This window comes from Glarea lozoyensis (genome assembly GCF_000409485.1).
Source record: "Glarea lozoyensis ATCC 20868 chromosome Unknown GLAREA5, whole genome shotgun sequence".
Taxonomy (NCBI): domain Eukaryota; kingdom Fungi; phylum Ascomycota; class Leotiomycetes; order Helotiales; family Helotiaceae; genus Glarea; species Glarea lozoyensis.
In genome coordinates this window covers 505,543-525,614 of record NW_007361000.1, presented here as the reverse complement: position 1 = coordinate 525,614, position 20,072 = coordinate 505,543, and the positions used below count along the sequence as shown (strand labels likewise).

The 20,072-nt window shown below is 46.0% G+C and overlaps 8 protein-coding genes across 8 annotated transcripts; 3 read left to right on the top strand and 5 right to left on the bottom strand.

Annotated features, from left to right (window-relative positions):
• Positions 1-789: 789 nt before the first annotated feature.
• GLAREA_04378 (Cytidine deaminase-like protein) lies at positions 790-1,466 on the bottom strand (the record flags this gene model as incomplete). The annotated part of the gene is made up of 3 exons (XM_008086755.1): positions 790-1,019; positions 1,069-1,165; positions 1,230-1,466. 3 exons carry the CDS (start codon positions 1,464-1,466, stop codon positions 790-792), a joined length of 564 nt encoding a protein of 187 aa, XP_008084946.1.
• Positions 1,467-1,862: 396 nt separating this feature from the next.
• Positions 1,863-3,203, bottom strand: GLAREA_04377 (Kelch motif; the record flags this gene model as incomplete). The annotated part of the gene is made up of 1 exon (XM_008086754.1): positions 1,863-3,203. One exon carries the CDS (start codon positions 3,201-3,203, stop codon positions 1,863-1,865), a length of 1,341 nt encoding a protein of 446 aa, XP_008084945.1.
• Positions 3,204-3,481: 278 nt separating this feature from the next.
• Positions 3,482-4,715, top strand: GLAREA_04376 (uncharacterized protein; the record flags this gene model as incomplete). Its single annotated transcript, XM_008086753.1, has 3 exons — positions 3,482-4,043; positions 4,090-4,508; positions 4,554-4,715. The coding sequence occupies 3 exons, from the start codon at positions 3,482-3,484 to the stop codon at positions 4,713-4,715; spliced, it is 1,143 nt and encodes a 380-aa protein (XP_008084944.1).
• Positions 4,716-5,450: 735 nt separating this feature from the next.
• GLAREA_04375 (uncharacterized protein) lies at positions 5,451-5,663 on the bottom strand (the record flags this gene model as incomplete). Its single annotated transcript, XM_008086752.1, has 1 exon — positions 5,451-5,663. The coding sequence occupies one exon, from the start codon at positions 5,661-5,663 to the stop codon at positions 5,451-5,453; it is 213 nt and encodes a 70-aa protein (XP_008084943.1).
• A 1,326-nt stretch (positions 5,664-6,989) lies between these two features.
• Positions 6,990-8,160, top strand: GLAREA_04374 (GroES-like protein; the record flags this gene model as incomplete). The annotated part of the gene is made up of 2 exons (XM_008086751.1): positions 6,990-7,305; positions 7,361-8,160. 2 exons carry the CDS (start codon positions 6,990-6,992, stop codon positions 8,158-8,160), a joined length of 1,116 nt encoding a protein of 371 aa, XP_008084942.1.
• A 1,193-nt stretch (positions 8,161-9,353) lies between these two features.
• On the top strand, positions 9,354-10,905 carry GLAREA_04373 (uncharacterized protein; the record flags this gene model as incomplete). The annotated part of the gene is made up of 8 exons (XM_008086750.1): positions 9,354-9,481; positions 9,548-9,560; positions 9,649-9,709; positions 9,858-9,998; positions 10,056-10,229; positions 10,284-10,391; positions 10,445-10,597; positions 10,655-10,905. 8 exons carry the CDS (start codon positions 9,354-9,356, stop codon positions 10,903-10,905), a joined length of 1,029 nt encoding a protein of 342 aa, XP_008084941.1.
• A 573-nt stretch (positions 10,906-11,478) lies between these two features.
• Positions 11,479-12,376, bottom strand: GLAREA_04372 (uncharacterized protein; the record flags this gene model as incomplete). The annotated part of the gene is made up of 2 exons (XM_008086749.1): positions 11,479-12,213; positions 12,269-12,376. The coding sequence occupies 2 exons, from the start codon at positions 12,374-12,376 to the stop codon at positions 11,479-11,481; spliced, it is 843 nt and encodes a 280-aa protein (XP_008084940.1).
• A 328-nt stretch (positions 12,377-12,704) lies between these two features.
• On the bottom strand, positions 12,705-18,969 carry GLAREA_04371 ((Trans)glycosidase; the record flags this gene model as incomplete). The annotated part of the gene is made up of 14 exons (XM_008086748.1): positions 12,705-13,235; positions 13,385-13,497; positions 13,549-13,977; positions 14,024-15,228; positions 15,330-16,530; positions 16,590-16,682; positions 16,750-16,876; positions 16,932-17,054; positions 17,104-17,636; positions 17,685-18,161; positions 18,222-18,613; positions 18,671-18,748; positions 18,800-18,878; positions 18,930-18,969. 14 exons carry the CDS (start codon positions 18,967-18,969, stop codon positions 12,705-12,707), a joined length of 5,421 nt encoding a protein of 1,806 aa, XP_008084939.1.
• Positions 18,970-20,072: the final 1,103 nt, after the last annotated feature.

Below are 20,072 nucleotides of genomic sequence, written 5' to 3'. Positions count from 1 at the left end.
GGGTGGTTAGCGGCTTGGAACGTGTGGATGATGTTCAAGAGTGGGATGTAAAGGATCCGTCAGGCGAGGACTCTTATTTCGTGAGCCGCAGTGACAAAAATCGTCAACTATTTCCGAGTTAGTGCGTGTGTGAGCCGAGTTTATTAGTGACATTTGGAAAGAATGAATAGCGGTAAATACATAGCTAGAAGCTGTGTCAGGTATAAGCAGAATGACTTGTTGTGATTCTTTTGCAATGTGGTCAAGTAAAGAAATGGTAAAGTAGGTATTGTATTGCATGCCACAAAATCAGTACAAAGGTAGCAGGAAAATGCATGCCAAGTACGAAGAGTTCTATGACAGGGACACCGGTGTCAGAGAGATCATGACTTATTTAGTAGGGTGTTTAACAACTGGGAGGCGCAAGACAAATTGGTTGAGAATTTTGCTGCCTCCAAGTAATTTGAGACTACTATGAATATCGTTTCGGTGAAATCAAGCTAATGGGAGCTTACAATTCTGTTAGTATAACCAGTAAATATTCTGTGTGCATTAAGATGCGTCATTTTACTTCAAGGGAGATAATTCACTTCCCAAGCACCTAAGTAAGGTGTACTCCTCGAGTCGTCCTGGTTTTGTTACACAGCTCCCCAAACTCTTATTAAGGGTAGCAGGGATGCTGTAGAAGTCACTAACAATGGTTATTACATAGCGGATCTGTTAGCTGACCTATCCACAAGATTACATATTATCATCTTATTCAATCTACAAGCAACTGCCCCCTCACTACTTCTTTCTCCAAATGCTTCATCACGATTTCCTCGTAGTCTTCCAATAAACGTCACTCTCCTCCATAACAACCTTATCCATGCCCTCTACAGGCCCAATAATCTCAACATCCTTTTGCTGTCCTAACAGCACATCTCGCGTATGCCAATTCATGGTGAAATTGTCTTTATTACCTGGGCCTGTCAAGGTAGCTAATTGTTCATTTGACGCTGCGTAGATGACCCTGCCGATGTGTGCCCAATAGACAGTAGCTAACATGTATGTTAGATGCTAGGAATGTGGTCGGTTCAAGAAACTTACCGGAGCACATTGCACATGGCTCCCATGTGCTTACTAACGTGCATGTCCAGAGGTACTCTTTTGTGTAATGGCAATAAGCGAGTCTGGCTAAGGAGCTCTACGATTTTGCGATTAGTCTCTTGTTATAATCCTCTTCTTGAATTGGAAACTAGCTTGCACACCTCAGCATGGTTCACTTGGTCAACACTCTGATGTGACAACAACACCGTTTCGTTATCCGGCCCTAATAACAGAGCAGCAAATGGCCTTTTCTGAAACGTCACTGCTCGCCGCTGTATGTCAAGACATTTCTCAATTGCAGCGTCAATTTGAGCTTTTGTCGGACTTTTACGCTCGGGAAAGAGTTCTGGTGCAACAGCTCGTGCCGCCTCGGGAGTGAGAGCTGCTTCTGCGGACATTGTGAAATGAATGGGGATCTGGTGGGTTAGTTGGGGGAAGATTCAGGGAACAAAGGACAATCGTACCTGCAATATGCGTAATTCTCTTGTGCCTCTTAGACTAAAACAGTTTTTCAATGTCTATATATGAGTCTATGTACGGAGTTACACGATAGATATGCATTTTGCAGGTAGATTGTTGTTATAACCTATATTGTTGACGGGTAGGTAGCAAGAGTGGGAGTGGAGGTTAGAGATAGCTTCGTCCCGATCACACTAGGCGAACGCCGATGATATGACAGAGCACCTAATAGTAAATCAATCCATCCGCGATTCGGAGACTCACATGTCGTTTTGCATGAAAATTTAGACTCGGTCTTTCTAAATCATTAATCATGTTTCTCGTTTGCTCATACTTCATGTAAATGACAAAATCCAGCCATTGTCTTCCCTTTCATTTTTACCGTTCAAACCCCCCCACAATATAATAGCACTCTGGTCAAGGTCCGTGAGGATAGAACTTGCAAACCAACCTCGCTCGCCTGGAACGAGGTTATGGACATCCTCTCCTTCTACGCCTTCAGAATCGGACGCCATTACTTGACTCCATTTTCCTTCGCCCGTTTCTCGGCCAAGCGCTTGCCAGGTAGCGTCTTTGAAACTAGCTGCTGTCATTCCTAGTGGTGGACATTGGAAACACCAGATATCTCCCCAGAAATTTCCAGCAGCATTATGTCCGTCGTTGCTGGGATCTCTCTCCCCCATAAATAAGATCAAGTACTCTCGACCCATGCCAGTCGTGATTGTTTGTAGGCCAGCTACACTGCGGTTCCCCGGACACTGCATGTTCTCCTCTGTGAAATTCAGGGTCGTCCATGTACCTTTAGCAGAGACGCCAGTTTCTTCCGACCCCCCTAGGCTGCTGAATTGGTCCAACTTTAACTCTAGAAAATCTAGCTCACCTCCCTCTTCACCTGTACCATTGAAACCACCGTATCGGAATATCCGCTGTTTCGATACCGCAAGCGAGGTACCGCCGCGTGGGCTACCAGGTGCATCAGGGAAAGCTTTCCATGTCTTACTTCTTACATCAAAACCCCAAAGATCGTTTGTTCTCCCAGAGTTTGGGCATCCTGCGTGTACGAAAAGAGTTCCGTAACCTCCTTCTTGCTCTACAGTTTGTGCAGATTCTGCAATCTTCCCAACTCTTGGTAACTCTGTAGCATTGTCTACCTTTACGCTTTTCATGTTACCCGGCTCCGGTTTCTCGATCGCGACACTGGTATGATATGATCTAGCGGCCGGATAGGGGGTTCCAGGTTCTGGATCGAGGTAGCTCCATGAGTCTGTACGGGTATTGTAGACCCAGACTCGCCCTCCTTCCTCCAATGGCTTCATGTCCTTTCCTCCTCTGCCGCCAAATACGAATATGCGTTCCCCAATTACCGCGGCTGTGTGTCCCACCCGCTTCTCAGGTACTTGCCCGCCTTCTGTGTCTGCCTTCGCAGGTATGGATCGATAATCGGCGGATGAGACAGTGCCTGATGGGAGAACTATAACATGCATATCGTTGTCCACAGGCTCTCGTGGGTCAATCTCACCACCAAAAATATAGGCTCGACCAGAAACAACTGAGAGGGAATGTGATGATCGGGGCAGTGGAGGGCCATCGATTCGACTCCATTTTGCTTGAAGAGGATGTGTATTCTGAGCCATGCCGTGCGCAACTGTCGCGACGGTGGTCGTAAGTTCCATCATCTTGTTGAGTTTCGAGGAATCTGTTTGAGTAGAATAGAAATGATGTTGTTGTTGCGAGTTTGTTTAACAGCCATGTTTACTTGCCCTGCCGAGGAATCTCGAATAACTGACGTCAGGTCAGAGCTCCAGGGAGCAGGGTTCTTTACCAACGGAGGAAGGCTGTCGGTGTTTATTACCGGGCCTGGATCGCAAGGCTGCAACACTTACTAAATCATCGTGAAGTCTTCCCCTTTCTCGTAGCTCTCATCAAGAACTTTGAATAATCTTTGCAACCAGAAATGTTCTCCCGGGCACTGCATCGACTGTCACGTAACGTTCACCAAGCTCCTCATAGTATTACCCCGACTGCCCATGCCAGAGCATTTCGTCGCATAACCGTGAACTCGAAGAGCCCAAGCGTACCGCAACTGCGATTCGCATCCTCTGGGAGATTTCCACCACCACCCCCTCGACAGCAATATGGCTCCAATCCTAGATATCGTACGAAATATGACCCAGATGCAGCAGGAAAGGCGCGGCCATTGATCACCGGCGAACAAATCTTCAGTCAAAGAACGGGCATCGTTGTAATCGCCTTGACTGGCGGGTCAATTATTTTCTACGTCACTCATCTCGAGGAAGTACCGGTGTCAGGAAGAACTAGATTTATATGCTACAGTGATGAGTCTGTTGAGAAAGAAGGCCAAATGGCTTACCGGCATGTTATGTCAGACTACGGACGTGCCATTTTACCACAATGGGATTCGCGAACAAAACAGGTTGAGAGGGTTATGAGAAGGTTGATTCCTGCGAGTGGAATGGAAGGCGTTGACTGGGAGGTTTGTGTAATTGATTCACCTGGTTAGTACTAGACTCTTAGCTAGATTTAATACTGAAGAACGAGCAGAGGCAAACGCCTTCGTAATACCCGGAGGCAAGGTATTCGTTTTTAGTGGTATTCTGCCCATAGCTAAGAACGACGACGGCCTTGCTGCAATTCTTGGGCACGAGATAGCGCACAATCTCGCTAGGCACTCCAACGAAGCAATGTCCTCAATGATATTGCTCCAGCCGGTTAGATGGATGTTCATATTCCTCGATTCCACCGGCTACACGGGCGGTCTAGGCAGGCTCATTGGTGACTTGTTCTTGGATTTCGGGTTAATGAAGCCTGCTTCTCGAAGGCAGGAGAGTGAAGCAGACTATATTGGACTCATCATGATGGCTAAGGCATGTTATGATCCTCGTGCTGCTGCGGATGTATGGCAACGCATGGAAACAGCACATGCGACTGATATGCCTGCATGGCTATCTACCCATCCTACCGTGAGTATCCAGGATTGTGGTAACTCTCAAGCTTATGGTCTGTAGAACAAAAGTAGAATGGATAACATGCGCGAGTGGTTATCGAAAGCTGATGCCGCGAGAGAACAGAGCGGGTGTGCAGCTACGACTACCTATGCGAGAGGGTTCGAGGATGCTCTAGGCGGCTGGGCTGGATTCGGAGACATGAATAGAAGATTACGACGATGACTAGACGAAGCGCTCGAATCATGATGGCGGCGTGGGGAAAAGGCGTTTTGGAAAAGACTTGTTGTTTCGGCGTTTTAAAGGAGGCATTACATCCTTAGGAGGTTTGGTGGTCAGCGAACGATTTAACTCCACTCAATCATGGATTCCCAGGTAAGCTAAAAGTTGACCTGACGGTACGATTTATGATGTGGTTGCACTGAATCCAAAATTGAGTTATAGGAAACTATGGTACTCAAGAAGAGGTTCTTCTATTAGTACATTGATATCAGTATTGAGTACAGTGTGTTTTGACGCTCGCTAATTCCAGGCACTCCAGTACCTACCACCAGACCCAAACTTCGTTTAGAACACGGTTTCGCTGTTCAACTTGGGCATCTGGGTCAACACCAAAAGTTCCATTCAGCTTGTGGTTGAAGTTCCTCGCTATTGAAGCAGCCCTCACAGCCTCTGCATATCGTTCTCGTCTTATTGGATCAATCGTTCCTCGCAAGAGCAATGGCCAAGGAACCCGCCGTAAGCATATTTTGCAGCTCCATCCCACGCGAACTATGCAAAGAACACTGGATACGTCTTCCGAAGGTGTTCAAGATGCACATAAATACCCGAGATGCATTCATGTTATTCGTGCCGGCACTGAGACGTGCTCGGATTACCACATTAATCAAAGCTGATTCTTCCTCATTGCAACCCTCGATGCGCAGACCTAGGGGTCTAGACTGTGATATTTCAATTTTGTCATGTTTGTCTTCCAGTCAGCGGAATACGCCTTCGACTCCGCCGACAGTTGGAGCCTGGGAATGGTGATTTGGCGTTGACCGAATAGTCATACTTGGGATTCTTCTGTTTTGGCTCTTTCTTGAGGGAGGATTCGGGTGTCTTTCTGCCCAATTTCTCGATGGTCTCCTCCCCATTTTGTTGGCTAGCGTTTTCCTCGGAGTTTTTCGCCATTTTGCGTGGCGTTGAGATGCTCACTTTTGAAGATCTTTTTGAGCGTCCAGAGCCAAGTCTCGTATGCGAATCTTCGGTTTGTGTATGGTGAGAAGAGGAATTAGACACATCACTGTCCCAGCATCATCTTTCGGTTGCAAGTCGACTAAACCACGTTTCTGTCTCCTTAGCTTTCGTCCTTCCATGACTGATTTGTCCGGCTGGTAGTGTATCAATCTATTATACAATGGGAAGCAATTTTTGGTGCTTGCCGTCGACCTCAAGTACAATGCAGCCTATCAGCTATGCATACGATGTTGTGATACATGAACCCAGGTCGAGAATTCGGGCTGCCTAGGCACGTAAATCCTATTTGAGTTCGGGGGCGGGGTGAGAACTAGCAAATCCTCGAGCGGTAAAAGATTAGTGAACGACTGCTACTATGGCTGGACTTGTGCCATTTGGACCAACAAATGGTCTGGAGTTTCTCACATGTGCTTTCGAGAATTACGCAGACGAAGTTACCAGATCTGGACTCACTTGGCCCGGATGTGGGGTAGTTTCGGATGATTTGAGATTTACGTTTGAGGTCTGTAAGGGAGCCAAAGGCACAAGAGTTAAATAGTTACAATAGACAGAAAGCTGTCGCCTTCGGGCAACCAATAGTCAAGGACGTCGTCCATACCTTTTGCTTAAGTAGGTCAGATCTCTAGGCATCTCATTGACGCCTTGTATTATTCCTCTAATTATGGAGCTGTCAAGCCGTCATTATTCTTTGTGCGAATGCCAATTTGCTGTAGTACTGATCGATGGTGTCTTGGTATGGCCAGCCCTAAAGAAATGGGCGTCGAAATGTCGGAATATCAAGAAGTGCGAGACCGATGGACCCAGCTCCTGCCCTATAAATCTCACAAAAGTGGTCGGCGTTATCTAATAATGAGGGATAAGCCTTCTATTGCCGAGGATTATGTACCTGAATCCTCGAATTGTGGAGATTCAGTAATGATTCGAAACCCGACACTAAAAGAGCTCACTGGATCAACTGGGAGAACGGAAGAAAACTGTTCGCGCCTAACAATTATCTCTCATGGACTGTTGCCTAGACAGAGGAGGTGGAAACAATTACAAGCAGCATCATGCTAATTGAAAGGTAACCCACAGGAACTGGTTGTACCCAAACACAAATGCATCCAGTGCTGAAAGATATCATCATCATGCGTTTTCTCCCGAGTCGCACTAATGAGTCGTGAGCTCCACGCTCGCAACGAGCAGTAACGACCCCCCATCTATAAATGGGGTGTACTGGTTTGGGGATTATTTCAACTTCACGCCAGCAGTACGAACAAGATGTCAGAAATCAATGTCGCACGCCTCTTCGAATTTGGCAAACCATTAAAGACAGGGAAAGCCGAAAAGCCTGTCCCGGCCTCAAAGGATGTCTTGATAAAAGTCGAGGCCTGTTGTTTGGTTCCTAATGCCCACAACCTTATGACCACTGGCGGCGGCGACAACTTCCAACTCCCAGAATTACCATGCGTGTTTGGTCTAGACGCTGCAGGCGTCGTTGAGTCTGTTGGCGATCACGTTTTTGGAATCAAGCCTGGAGATCGAGTTTATGTTGATCCATTTCTCACTTGTGGCACTTGCCATCAGTGCCGACGAGGTACGTGACAAGGTGGAATATGAAGGAGCATCGTAGCTAACAACAATCATTTAAGGAAGAAAAGATCTTTGTATCAACTGCTGTCTTCGAGGATATTTCGCCCAGACTCCAGGCGGTGAGCAAATGCTCCGTCACTATCCACTAGGCGCTCTCTCGCAGTATGTGGTATCACCTGATGCTAATCTGGCGGTGCTACCTCCCAGTATTGATTTCCCTACTGCATCTCGGTTTGGATACATCGGAACCTCTTTCTCGGGCTTGAAAAAGGGAGGCGCAGGTCCAGGAAAAACTGTCGTCATTAATGGCGTAACTGGGACTTTGGGTTATGCTGCTGTTGCAATTGCTCTCGGGCTTGGCTGTATCAAGATTCTTGGAGTCGGACGTAACAAGGAACGTCTCGCGGAAGTCGCGAAGATGTCATCTAATGGCCGTGTTGCCACAATTTCAACCGAGGACGACAAAGATGTTGTGCAGTGGATCCAGGAACAAACAAATGGTGTAGGACCAGATTTGTTTTACGATTGTCTGGGCAACGGGGGAGATGCAAACTCAACAAGAAAACTCATTGGCGCTTTGAAGAGCGGCGGCCGTGCTGTCCTAGCTGCTGGTGGTGCGGATGGCGAGATCTCTCAAAAATATAGCGAGGCCATGTCCCATGATGTTGCCATACTGGGAACCAATTGGTTCAACAGTGTTGAGGTTGATGAGTTGATTGCGCTGGTAGACGCTGGCGTAATTGACCTATCGTTCCTCCGTCACGAGTTGTTTCCGTTGGAAAAGGTCAACGAGGCTTTCGAGTTTGTTGGTGATCGTCCAGGTGGTGCTATTAACGTAGTGGTAGAGCCTCAGAAATAGAAAAATCATACGGGGTTTGATTATTAGCATAGATTAAAACATTCTTCATACTTTCGATATTTTGAGCTCTATTGGAAAAGTGTGAAGACGATTAGAATGATAGAGGGATCCGGATAGAGTTAAGTGATTGAGCGTTTCAGGGAGAGACGAATTTTGAAGTGGTGTTGAATCAATTCGAAATAAGTTATGATAGTTGGAAATACAATTAATTTCAAGAAGATTCTGAAACTCCAACCTAGCTATTAATCTACCCTGGTTGGTTTCGTACTTACGCTTCCACAGTAACTCCAAGTTTCAATACTAGTAATTACTACCAAATCATAAACGTGTTGGGACATTCTTGAATTTCGAAGTCTCCATTACTTTTGATTATATAAAATCATCTCAAATATAATCTAGTGCTGGAATGTGGCCGGAAACGAAACCAAACCTACGTATCTCTCAGTTACCTGCCTTATTATGAGCATGTCTTTCGCTTTAAGTCGGACGAAAAGGGAGCAGATCACGTTATGTATCGCTAAATTATATCACTTGATCGGCAACATAACCTCATGTTGGTGAAGTTAGCTGCACATATAAATTGCTTTTGAAGAGAAGCTACTTTTCGACTCATGTACCAGAGATCAAAATGACTACACAGTTGAAGTCGGTTTCCGACAGGCGAATCTTTTGGAGATCATTCAAACCTCTATTGCCTTGTTGCCTAAGGCTTCAAACGCGCGTCCACGTCCCAATACACGTGCTAGCGCCACTCAAAAACGCCTCTATACTGAGACTGTCTGGCCCGCTAAACAGCCGAGGCTCTAGCGTCATTTGTCCTTGTTTACTGTCACCGAATGATGCACCCCCCATGTCTTGTGATATTGGGACTCGGAGAAATAGAAAAGAAGATACATCTTCAATTCATCAATCTTCACATAAATAGAATACATTCCCAGAAATACTTCTTCGTCGATATTCACAAAGCCATTGGCGGTGCTGGAACCAAGAGTCTACTCACCAGACTCCCACTTCCGGACGATACGTTTGCTTCGCCTAAACGCCTCTCAAAAGACCCTGAAAAGACCCTGAAAACCCCTTTCCGAAGTTGGCAATTCGACGATAACTAGACGACGCCAAATTCAGCCATTTCGAAACTTCGATAAAAAGATTGCTCCTTACGAGACAAGAAATTCCGGTCACCAACAGCAATAATGGATTACTACAAAGGAAATTTGGCATCGAGCGATTTCGCAGGCGTCGATCACAAAATGCCATTTTCTTTTCCCTATAGACAACATGCATATTCGCCATTTTGGCAAGCCCCAAATTCGCAAGCAAAGTAAGTTTACCTTACCGCAATAACTCTGAGATCTGAGGTCTAGAAATGTCTAACGATTTGCGATAGCTTTTGTGAAGAGGTACGTATGCCTCTTGGAAAACGCCACGGACGCTCGAGCTTTTGTGGTCACTCAAAGTGAGGAATTTTGAAATTGACAATTTCATTAGGACTACATCATTACGCCTTATATCGCCGAGTTCATGAACACGTTGACTAATTTGATATACCGTAAGTCTCAAATTCGCATTGTGAATTACCGACGGGGACGGTCACGTGATAGTATTTGGTTTCTGGTTGCTCGATCTGAGAGGCGTCATGGAAGCGGTTCTTAGGTTCATGGGGGATAACTGTGACACAATACTAATGTTGCGTGCAGTATTCTACGCATATCATGGGATAAAAAATAACGCGAACCGGAAAGACGCAATATTAAGGAACCTGCCTTATTTAGGCATTGCCTGTGTTGGAATTGGCTCTGGAGTTTTCCACAGCACGTTGAAAAACTACACACAATGGGGTAAGCTTCACATGTAAAATTTGGCAGGGTTCTGAGAAATGCTAATTTATTGATCAGGTGATGATCTCTCGATGCTTGTAGCGACAGCGACTGTTATCCATCGTGTGTTTACATACGACAAATCACTGAACTACACTGTGATTCATGGCCTAACTTTGTTTTCGGCAATGACAGCCTTCAGCATATGGCATTGCGTTACGGATGAGCTGTTCATGCATTCCGTAGTATTTGGTAACCAATCCCAATCCTTGAAGCTGCCACGAACTAATTGAGACACGAAATCAGGTGTTATGATTGTTATTGTTAGACAAAAAACCCGATCAGTCATCAAAGTACGGGTTACCGATCCCGCCGTTCTAAAAGATGTGCGGCTATTGGCTGTTTTTGGAGCCAGTGCGGGTTTCCTGCCGTGCCCTTGGAAAAAGCCGCTAGCTAACATTGATCAGTCTTTTTTGCAAGTGGTTTCGCTATCTGGAATGTGGATATCATGATGTGTAACACATTAACAGCATGGAAGCGTACCATAGGATTGCCTTGGTCATTCGTTCTTGAGCTCCATGGCTGGTGGCATATTCTTACTGGTTTGGGTGCATATATTTGTACGTTCGCTGACACGCTTTCCCTAAAAAGTGATGAATTGCTAATTGGAGCCATAGTCATTGCACTAGTTGAGTATCTCACCTCGGAGGAAGCAGGCCAGCCGCTCGGCTCTCGTTTTGCATGGCCGGTTGGTTACCTTATTTCTAGCAGCGGTAAATCGTCTTCATCCAAAATCAACCATAAGCATGCAGGCATAAACACGAACAAGGCTTTTGAGAAAGTAAAAGGATCTAGTAGTGTCAAACACGCTAGTGGTAGTAACAATGTTGCTGGTCTGTTTGGTGTGAAAGACCTCAAGACAGCGTAGTCTTGCCATCAGACTGTGGAAAGAATGTACTTACATTCGCAATAGTTTAGCTCCTATGAAACAGCAATTCTTGCTACTGTGCTCTTCTTATCGATCCAATAGAGATTTCTACATATTCTTCCGGACAAAAGAGTGTGATCCGGGTATGCGCACGCTTCGCGTTCATAGTACTGCACCAGTGTGCTACAGGTATGAGGGGACACCTCCTTTACGGCAGAATAATCACACTCTGCCTGAAATGCTATATTTCTTCAATTAGTTTGGAGAGATGGTTAATTTTTTCTCTTTCAAGTGGCTTAATATGCATGTTAGGGAAGGGGCGTTAGAAAATCGTTCTCTGGCGTTATTGTACTTGGAGGTTGTCCCGTCAGTTCTCCAGTTCACTGGCGATCCATCTACGAACGCGAAGAAGTCTAAGCGACCTACGAGATAGGAAAAGTCGACACTCATTTAAAGAACAGCTATGGTATCATGGAATTTAATTTTAATAACTCGACTCATTAAAAAACCATAACCTTGTCATGCATCAAATTAAATTCGCTTCACAGAAATGTTACACATTTACGTCCTCGCTCAGGTCAAACTCAAACGAGCACCTCGTTTAAAGCTCTGATCTGATACTGCCCCGCGCGAAATAATTTCTGTCAGAAAATAGGGTCGATTAAGAGGTCCTTGGAGATCATCGAAATCTCCTTCTGGGAAGCTGAAGTCCCAAACACAATTTCCATGTATATCGATCCACATCAATTTGATGACTTTGTCGCGAAGAGCTTCTCTGTCTATGAGATAGACAAAAGTTCTTTCTCTGATACCGGCTTCGTGAGCTTCCCGCTCGTTTTCAAACTCCGGTTCACCAAACTCCTCGGCACGAACACCATCAGATTCGACCTCTGGTTCGCCTATTTGAACACAGTCCGGAATAGACGGTACTCGAAAGTATATCTGAGTCCAATCACTCTCTAATCCGCCGTATAAGCCCTCATCGTCGAGTATATGGGCTGGTGTCAGAAAATGTACAGGTGGTACCTTATAATCTTTACAAAGTTCGGGATCGTAACATGTACGGAGCCACATGGGCGACCAGCGACCACACAATGCTCGTAAAGCGGCATTCCGTTCATTTGTTGTTTGAAAGGGAGCTAAAACTCGGTCTATGACTTCTTGAGTTGGTGCTGGTGTTTTCCAGGCCTCGTGGCCCAAGATATGGTATGGACGACGTTCGAGTGCAGTGAACGCCAGCCACTTCAGAACGAGATCATGCCATTGCTCTTTATCTTTGGGCAAAGGCCTTGAAAAATCCCAGTTTGACTATCGCGCATGGTTAAACTTGTTTTCGGTCACAGAATCATAATTGCAAGCATACCAGCGCGAAGCAGTCAAATGGCAAAGCACCGTACCGAGCATCTTCATGCAGCTGTTCACCATCCAGCTTGAGACCAGCATACGAGGATGGAAGACTTGCTATATCCATATTTTTCGTTTGAAAATTATAAGAAGATCATTGCAGACTCCCCAAGTCGTTCGATGAGCGCAAAAGGAGGTTCGCTAAAAGATAAGTGCGAATATATTCTTTTGCCAAGCTAAACCAACACCACAGCGACCAAAAATCACGGCACCAACAATCTCACCCGCCGGGGTAATCGTAACTTGTTGACCGGTTTGTCTCACCTATTCTGATGCCCAGCATCTACATGGCAAGGAAACTACGGAGGAGCTTAGAAATTCAAGTGAGTTGTACGCGTGAGTACTTCTACATGTTCTGCTTTAATGCCGGTTTCTATGCCAGAAGTTTCCTCTACTTAATCGCTCAGTGGTACTGAGTGCCGGTAATCAGGTATTCTTGCCTCTGCAATTGGGATGTCAATGTCGAAAACATGACGATCGTCCGATCGTTTCACATTATATATTGGTTCACCACCAAAGTAACCAATGGGGACCGGTTCAGGCTCGCCTCTTTTCTGACGAATTGAGCCAACGAAGTCGACATCGCATGCAAAATACTGAAGGCGTTGCACATTGTTTACTCCCCCCCAAGCTGCAGTTGTGCTCTGCCCGTCCCAACACCAGCCATTATGCGCTAAAGCACCTACTAGGTTTCGCCCGAATCGATATCGATCTTGACCTCGAAGATTGACGGCGCAGATAATCCACGCGGCATTGGTCATAGCGCCGTTGTTTTGCACTGCGGGAACTCTCCCACCGGTCGAGAAAAGTGAGCCAGATTGAAATTGATTGTCCGGAAAAGTTGATGGGCCTGTCTCGGGGTTGTTGACCAGGTGTAAGGTGAAGTTGCGCTTTTGAAACCAGCTTAGTGACGTGTCGGCTTTTTCCTGTTCTTCTGGTCAGTATGTGGGAAGAGCACAAGAAACGGTCAACTTGCATCTGCATATGTGCCAAACAATTTGGGTGGTTGGGGAGTTGGATAGCGACAGAGCCTCTGTATACTAATGCCGTTGGATGTGAACCCGCTTTTTGAAACCCAACCGCCGTTTTTTGCGATCCAGGATTGCCAGTTGGCGTTTTCTGGACTATCATCAGGATTTTCGGGGTCATTGAAGTACCGCACATTCGTATTAATGCGATTCATTAGATCTTGGGTTATGTCAGCCGGAGACACAGAATAAAACTCTTAATGATACTTACTATTGCACTGTCCTTGTAGATCATTTTGCCAGGAAGGTATGCACGTCCGAGTTGTTCCAGTTGGATTGACTGGAGCTAAGCCAAGCTCAGACCCAGTATAACCCCATCCACCTTCTTCTGTGGAGGCGAAAGGGAATTCGTCACAGTTGACAAGATTGAGGATTTGATCCCAAGGCGCACCGAGTGCGTGTTTGTATCTTGCGTTTTCTCCATCATCTCCGGGGCGTTCAGAGCAGATATTTCGAGAAGAACCACAGGTTTCTTCTCTTCGTTTGGCTTGTCTTGCGCTGTCCCAAGTCAAGACATACTGATCGTTATTGATTCCTCGATTACCCAGAAATGTTCTTACACTGCTACAAAGGCCAGGAATAGTGACAGATGTGACTTGACTTTGTACAGTAACGTCGGCAAAGAACCCTTCACAGTTATCTGTGTAGGATTAGCATGTGACCTTTGTCAGTTGAGGACTACTTACAATATAAGTTCGGAATCCTGAGCCGGCAATCTGTTGGAACTCGCTTTTGAAGCCTATTCGGCCGCTCTATGTTCGCCAAAGTAGTCGCATCACGCCCAGTGTTTCTGTTAATTGAAGGCGTACCGCATTTGCCAGGTCCCGAAGTACACTTGAAGGAACCCAGCATAAATTCAGTTTCCTTCGCTCGAGCCTGTCGACGGACCAAGGAAGTGTTCGTGTTTGAGTCAAAGCTCGATGATGAAACGTCCAGCGGTGCGGTGCTGGACCAGCCAAACAATGGGTTCGGTAGAGGTTTCTCGGAAAGAGTCCAGGGGTCTGCATCAACGTCTCTTCGCTTGGTGCTACTGGAATCCCCCGAAGATTTGACGAGTACAGGTCCGTATAGAGGAAGGGTTTGCCAATCCACTGGGTAGTATACCTTCGTTCGCCAGCTGCCATATTTACAGCAGACTGTGGCAACAGCTGCGATTCCAATCCTCCACAGAAGCTCGACTTTGTAGCCGTACTCCCAACTACTTGTTAGTCCATCTGTGCTTGCAGTTGCCAAGGCGTTGAAATGGACCGATGTATTCATGAAAGCAGTAACTTGGGCATCCACGAGTGTGCCATGAAGAGGACCTATCTTGCCACCCACTCTTATTCCACAATTAAGCTCAGGTGTGATTCTTAGATGTGCATCAAGCTCTGCCTTTACATTAGCTTGGAAGACAGGCGACATACCGGCATGATCTGTCTTCATATCACTGAGCTTATCACTCGCACGATCATGTGTTGCGTCATCATTGGGCAGATAAAGCTCCACTGGCTGAAAAACATACTGAGCACCAACTTTTACCTGGCCAGAAATGGTCAGTGAAGCTTCTATCTGGCCCCAGAGATCTAGACTAGGTCCCACTGTCGCGATACCTCTAATAGAAAGGCCAGGATATGTGATGGTGTCAATCAATCGTCGTACTTCACTCTTGTAGGCTAGTTGAGCATTGCCTCGAATGTTCACACCGGCATAGACTTTTGGTTGCGCTCCAACGTAAACATATGTGTCAATAATTTTGGGCGGCACTACCGTCCCTGAGAAGTAGTACGCATACTTGGCGCCCATTTCGATAGTTGTTTCGGCTGTGATATCGAGGCCAGCGGTAATTGTTACAGGCCCATCGCTACACTTTAGACGGCCGCTGTAAATTGTAAATTGTTGATTCAAACCCCTAAAATTATAATTAGCATAGGGAAAGATATAGTATGTCGGCTGACTCTTTTGGTAAACCGAGAAGAAGAAGTTGAGGGTATACGTGCGAAAATGACTTACATGGGAAGCACACCGGCTTCTTCCTTGGTAATAGTCGTAAGCTTTCTGAACCAATTGAGAAATGGACCATACCCTCGACGTACAAGTCCTCCTGGGCGCGTGAGCTCTATATCGCTGGCTTGATCGGTGCAATTATCTTTTCGAGGTGCGGGAGAGATAGGTCCCTCGGGAGAAAAGTCGGCTTTCCCACGTGTAGAAAATTTCCAATCATCTTGAAGCGTGGCATTGGGCGCATTCTTTGCCTTGTCCACTCGAGCCTTCCATGACTGAAAGTTGGTTTGTTCGGAACGTTTCTTCCTCCAGTTTTTAGGGTCTTCGTCTGTTATTTCCCCCCAGTACTTTTGCAAGTTTGTATAATCGACTCTCATGAAAACTTCTTCCCCTTCTTCTCGCTTAATCGCGTGGAAATCATAATCAAAAACTAGCTTATAAATGCCGTTACCATGTAAGTTTTGTTCAGTTCGTTTGCGTATGGCCCATGGCGGTAACTGTGTTGGTTCGAGCATTGGTTCCATGGAGACAATTCGAGCGTAGGGACCTTCACCGACGTGGTCCGGGAGTTTGATAATCGTATCCTTCGCACCTTTGTAGAAGACCTCATTACAATGCTTAGAGTCTTGATGATGATTGCAATATACTTGCACAGTTTCTTCCAAGTGATCGAAGGTTGCATCGAGGACTGTTTTGTTCGTTGTGACCAGAGATCTTGGTTTGATAATGAGGGGTTCATCGCGAGTTATTACCGTGAACTGGGCATCGAACTGTTTTGCGATAGATCCAGGGGGGCCATCCAGCATAACAAAGCCGTATGGATCCTCACCGGGATTTTCTTCGAGATTTGTGGGAGAAGTGTCCTTGTTGTTGTTGCCGAAGTTGTCTGCAAATACCCAGGAGACATCATCTTTCTCGCCAACATGCGCGCCGTTCCATAGATAAGCCGGGTTGACAGGCCAATCTCTGTCAAATTTAGACGGGGGAGAACAACAAAGCGGGTATTCAGGAGCGAAACCTGGAAGTCCGTTGTAGAAGTCACAAACTTCTGCGCCTTGTTCTTTTTGTAGCTCGTAGAGTGTAGATGGCTTCAAAGCTTCGGTGATCTCTAATTCACCACTATCGCAAGTTTTGAGTGCACATCTTCGCAGCGTATGTTCTTTAGGCGCTCGAGATAGGTCATTGGACCACTGGCAATCCTCCAAGGGGTCTGAAGGAAGATTATTTTGATTAGCAAAAATACCCTAATAATAAATTACGGAAACTCACCATCCTTGGGACAGCAATATGACCGAAAATATTGCGCAGTCATAGGTCCTTGAGTACCTCCATTGCCAAGTCCAGTCTGCGATTTACAGTTGGCTGCATTCAACGAATTAGCAAAGCACACAATGATCTACGCAATTAGAGGAAATGCAGATACACGTACTCCCATCGTCTGCATCGTATCGGGTAGCCACGCTGACCTCGTTAACGGCGCAGTTACTCGTGCCAGAAGAAAAGAGACAGCTTGTCCAATGACACTTTTGTAGAATCTGGGTGGAATCGCAGCATAACTAGACATTTGTTAGTTGCACTAACCATTATGCTACACTTTAGGCTAGAACTTACGCTCTTAGAGCCAACCCCACATTCCTTGAGGCCAAATTTGTCAATATATGCATCATTTGTTAGCTCAAATTGAGAAGGTCCGCAGCCTCTTTTACAACCCATGATGTCTTTTTGTGGGATTCCCTGTAATAGTTATTAGATTGCGTTCTGGTCTTAGAATGCTTTAACGTACCTCCCAGTCGCAGTTCCTGGGCTGCGCTTCCGTCGGGCAACATATATGATGGAACTCTCCTTCATCACATACTTCTGGACTACCACGCTCGGGGTGCCGATTCATCTGTGTTGGGTTATGTGCAACCTCTACTGAAGAGTACCCAGAACTACATATACTAGTTTGACCGCCCTCAGACCGACCCCCTTTGGTGCAGGACGAAGTGACGTAGCAATTTTGACCAGTAAACGCTGCGAGATCCCTGGCAAGTTTGTCTTTCTCTCCAGGGTTCAAAGAAGTGTCCCGTAGTGCGTTTCCAACGGCATCTTCACCAAAAAGACCGGTCAGCGCTTGGAAGTCGGCAGTGTCAAGCCCCAACTCCCAGATCATCAGTCCTTTCAGGCAGCGAGAAAACATGAATTTCTTTTTCGCCTCAAAAGACTGAGCATCATCCCAGGAGATCCATTGATTCGATCCGTATACCATCCATCTTACCGATGATTTCTCATCATAAAATTTATGGGAACTCAGCTGTTTCTCATGGCCGATGACCTCTACAAGATGCGTCAGACAGTTTCAAAGAGCGGGATATTGATACTTACCATTGTACGATAGAATACCTGGCTCGTTTGTGCAATCACCAGGAAATGCAGGCCCGCTAAACGTGCAGCTCGGGGGTGTGCTACAAGAGTTGTCGGTCATTGTAAACCCACGGCCGTAGAATCCATAACCCATGACAACCTTGTCGGGGGTGATGCCATTCCGCCATAAAAGGTCTAGACCATCTTCAATTTCTGTGATATTGGTATGACCTTTGAGGAAAGGACCTGTCCAAACATTCTTCTGATCCCACAGTCCGTGGATATCGTACGTCATGACGTTGAACCAGTTGACATACTTCACAAGACCTTTAACGTTAAAACCACGAAGATACCAATAGCTGGCAGGGAGAGTCATGGTGAGCTCCCACCCTGGATCAATCGAATCAAACTTGGCGCGAATTTCAGATACAAGCGTTACAAAATTGTCAAAGTCTTGTGGGATACCTCCACGGTCATCAGCTACCGGATACTCCCAATCTGCGTTTGTTAGAATTTCTGGGTTGAAAAGTTCGGAAATCTGCATTTGGGTAGCCTTACCTATATCAACGCCGTTGAGAGCATATTTTCGCATATATGCAACTAAGGAAGTGATAAAAGCTTGTCTGTTGCTCTCGCTAGAGGCCATGTCGGAAAATCGAGTTTGTGTTGGGCGATCATTGAACACCCATCCACCTAAAGCAATCACGACCTTCAAACCGGGATACAAACTCTTCAGTCTGGAGACGCGCCCGACAACAGGCCCGTTCTCGTCTGTAATTTCGTGATTTGCAGACACGAACTCAAAAGCGACATAGATATGTGTCAACACGCCAGCTGGAATTCCCTCGGGCTCAAGGGCGTTACAGCCACGACCTGCACTCCACGCGCCGTAATATCCAATACGAACTTCTGCAGACATTGCATCCGTACTTTCAGAACACGTTGGCCGCCTACCAGGGAACAAAATTAGCTGGATGTTGCTTAAGTGAGCTCAATTCCAAACCTACACGACAGGTAGACAACCTCCGCTATTTTGGCATTCCGAATTGCAGAACTGGTCATCAAAGCCACAGAATCCATGCTTACTGTTAAGTCAAATTAGTACATACTCGTTGTGACCTTTGTGGTAGCCTTACCTGCAGCACACATTCAAAGGACACTTGAATTTATCGAACGCTGCATATTGACCACACTCAGCAAGAGCATCACAGCTTCCTTGGCATCTGACACTTTTAGTATAGATCTTTATGATTCAGAATTACATACCCGTCTCCGCAGTAATCTGGTCCAAATCCGCATTGGCCATTTTTGCTGCAACAGCCAGATTTGCAGGCTTTGAAAACGCTACAGCTTGTGTCTTGTTGCGCTTTAACAAGATGTGCGAGGCCTGATAAGAGCAGAAAGCAAACGAAAAAGGTAACTGAGCAACCTGGTGTAGTACGGGGGGGTCGCATTTTGAATACAAATTGTCACTACTGGTACAATTTGTGAATGAATTCAGCTAGTTACACACTAGAAAATTGAGTTCTGGAAATGCGTAAGAGAGAAGAAGGAATCAGAAAATCCAGGTAGTAATAGACATTGAATTACTAGAGCTTCCTAAGCTTTAGCCAATTGAAGTTCTGCAATATGAATCCACGAGGGATCGGCGCCATCATCGATCTTCAGATGCTCTACGCTGACCTCTACGGGAAGCATTAAGAAGGCCCAGGTTCAAGATATCGTATAGACAAGCTGGACCTGTTACCAGTGTTGGGGTACCAAAGTAACTGCATCCCTATGAGTTTATCAGTACTTGATTTGGCTATCCATACAACCTAGAACTACCAGCTACAATGAAAACAATCAATCAGAGAGAGCATAGTAGTACCTAGAAGACCACCCGGATGTTGGTGTGTGATCCTGGGGCGGGATTGAGAGGCCAGGAATAGACGACTGAAGAATGCCGCTTTGCGCCGCTACTTGATCGAATATCAAAGTTTAACTCAGCCCAACGCGCCCAAACTTTCCTCTTGAAGGGGGCTATCATTTTCGTCAGCAGTTCTTCAGTGCCCTCTGTTCCCAGGATGACGTGGAATGGTTGGAGCCAACCAGAAGCGAGATTGTGCCTAGGTCAACTGGTCAAAAAGAGAGTACTTACTTTTGGTAATGTTGGTTTTAATTCGCGCAAGAGATTGCCATTTCTGCGGGAAAATGCATAGAAAAGCGGAGGCTCTCGTGGTGTGTCTTGGCTGCTTATTATCCAACATCGTGAATTGATAACCAACTTCAGAAAGAAATTAATGGATCAACGCTGGCATGGATCGTTGAAGATTTCGCGAAGCTAGAAGAATAGAAACGAACTGAGGAGCGTGCTACTCTCAGCTCTTCAATCTTGATACTTGCCGATTTTCTTGGAGGGTCTTCCAT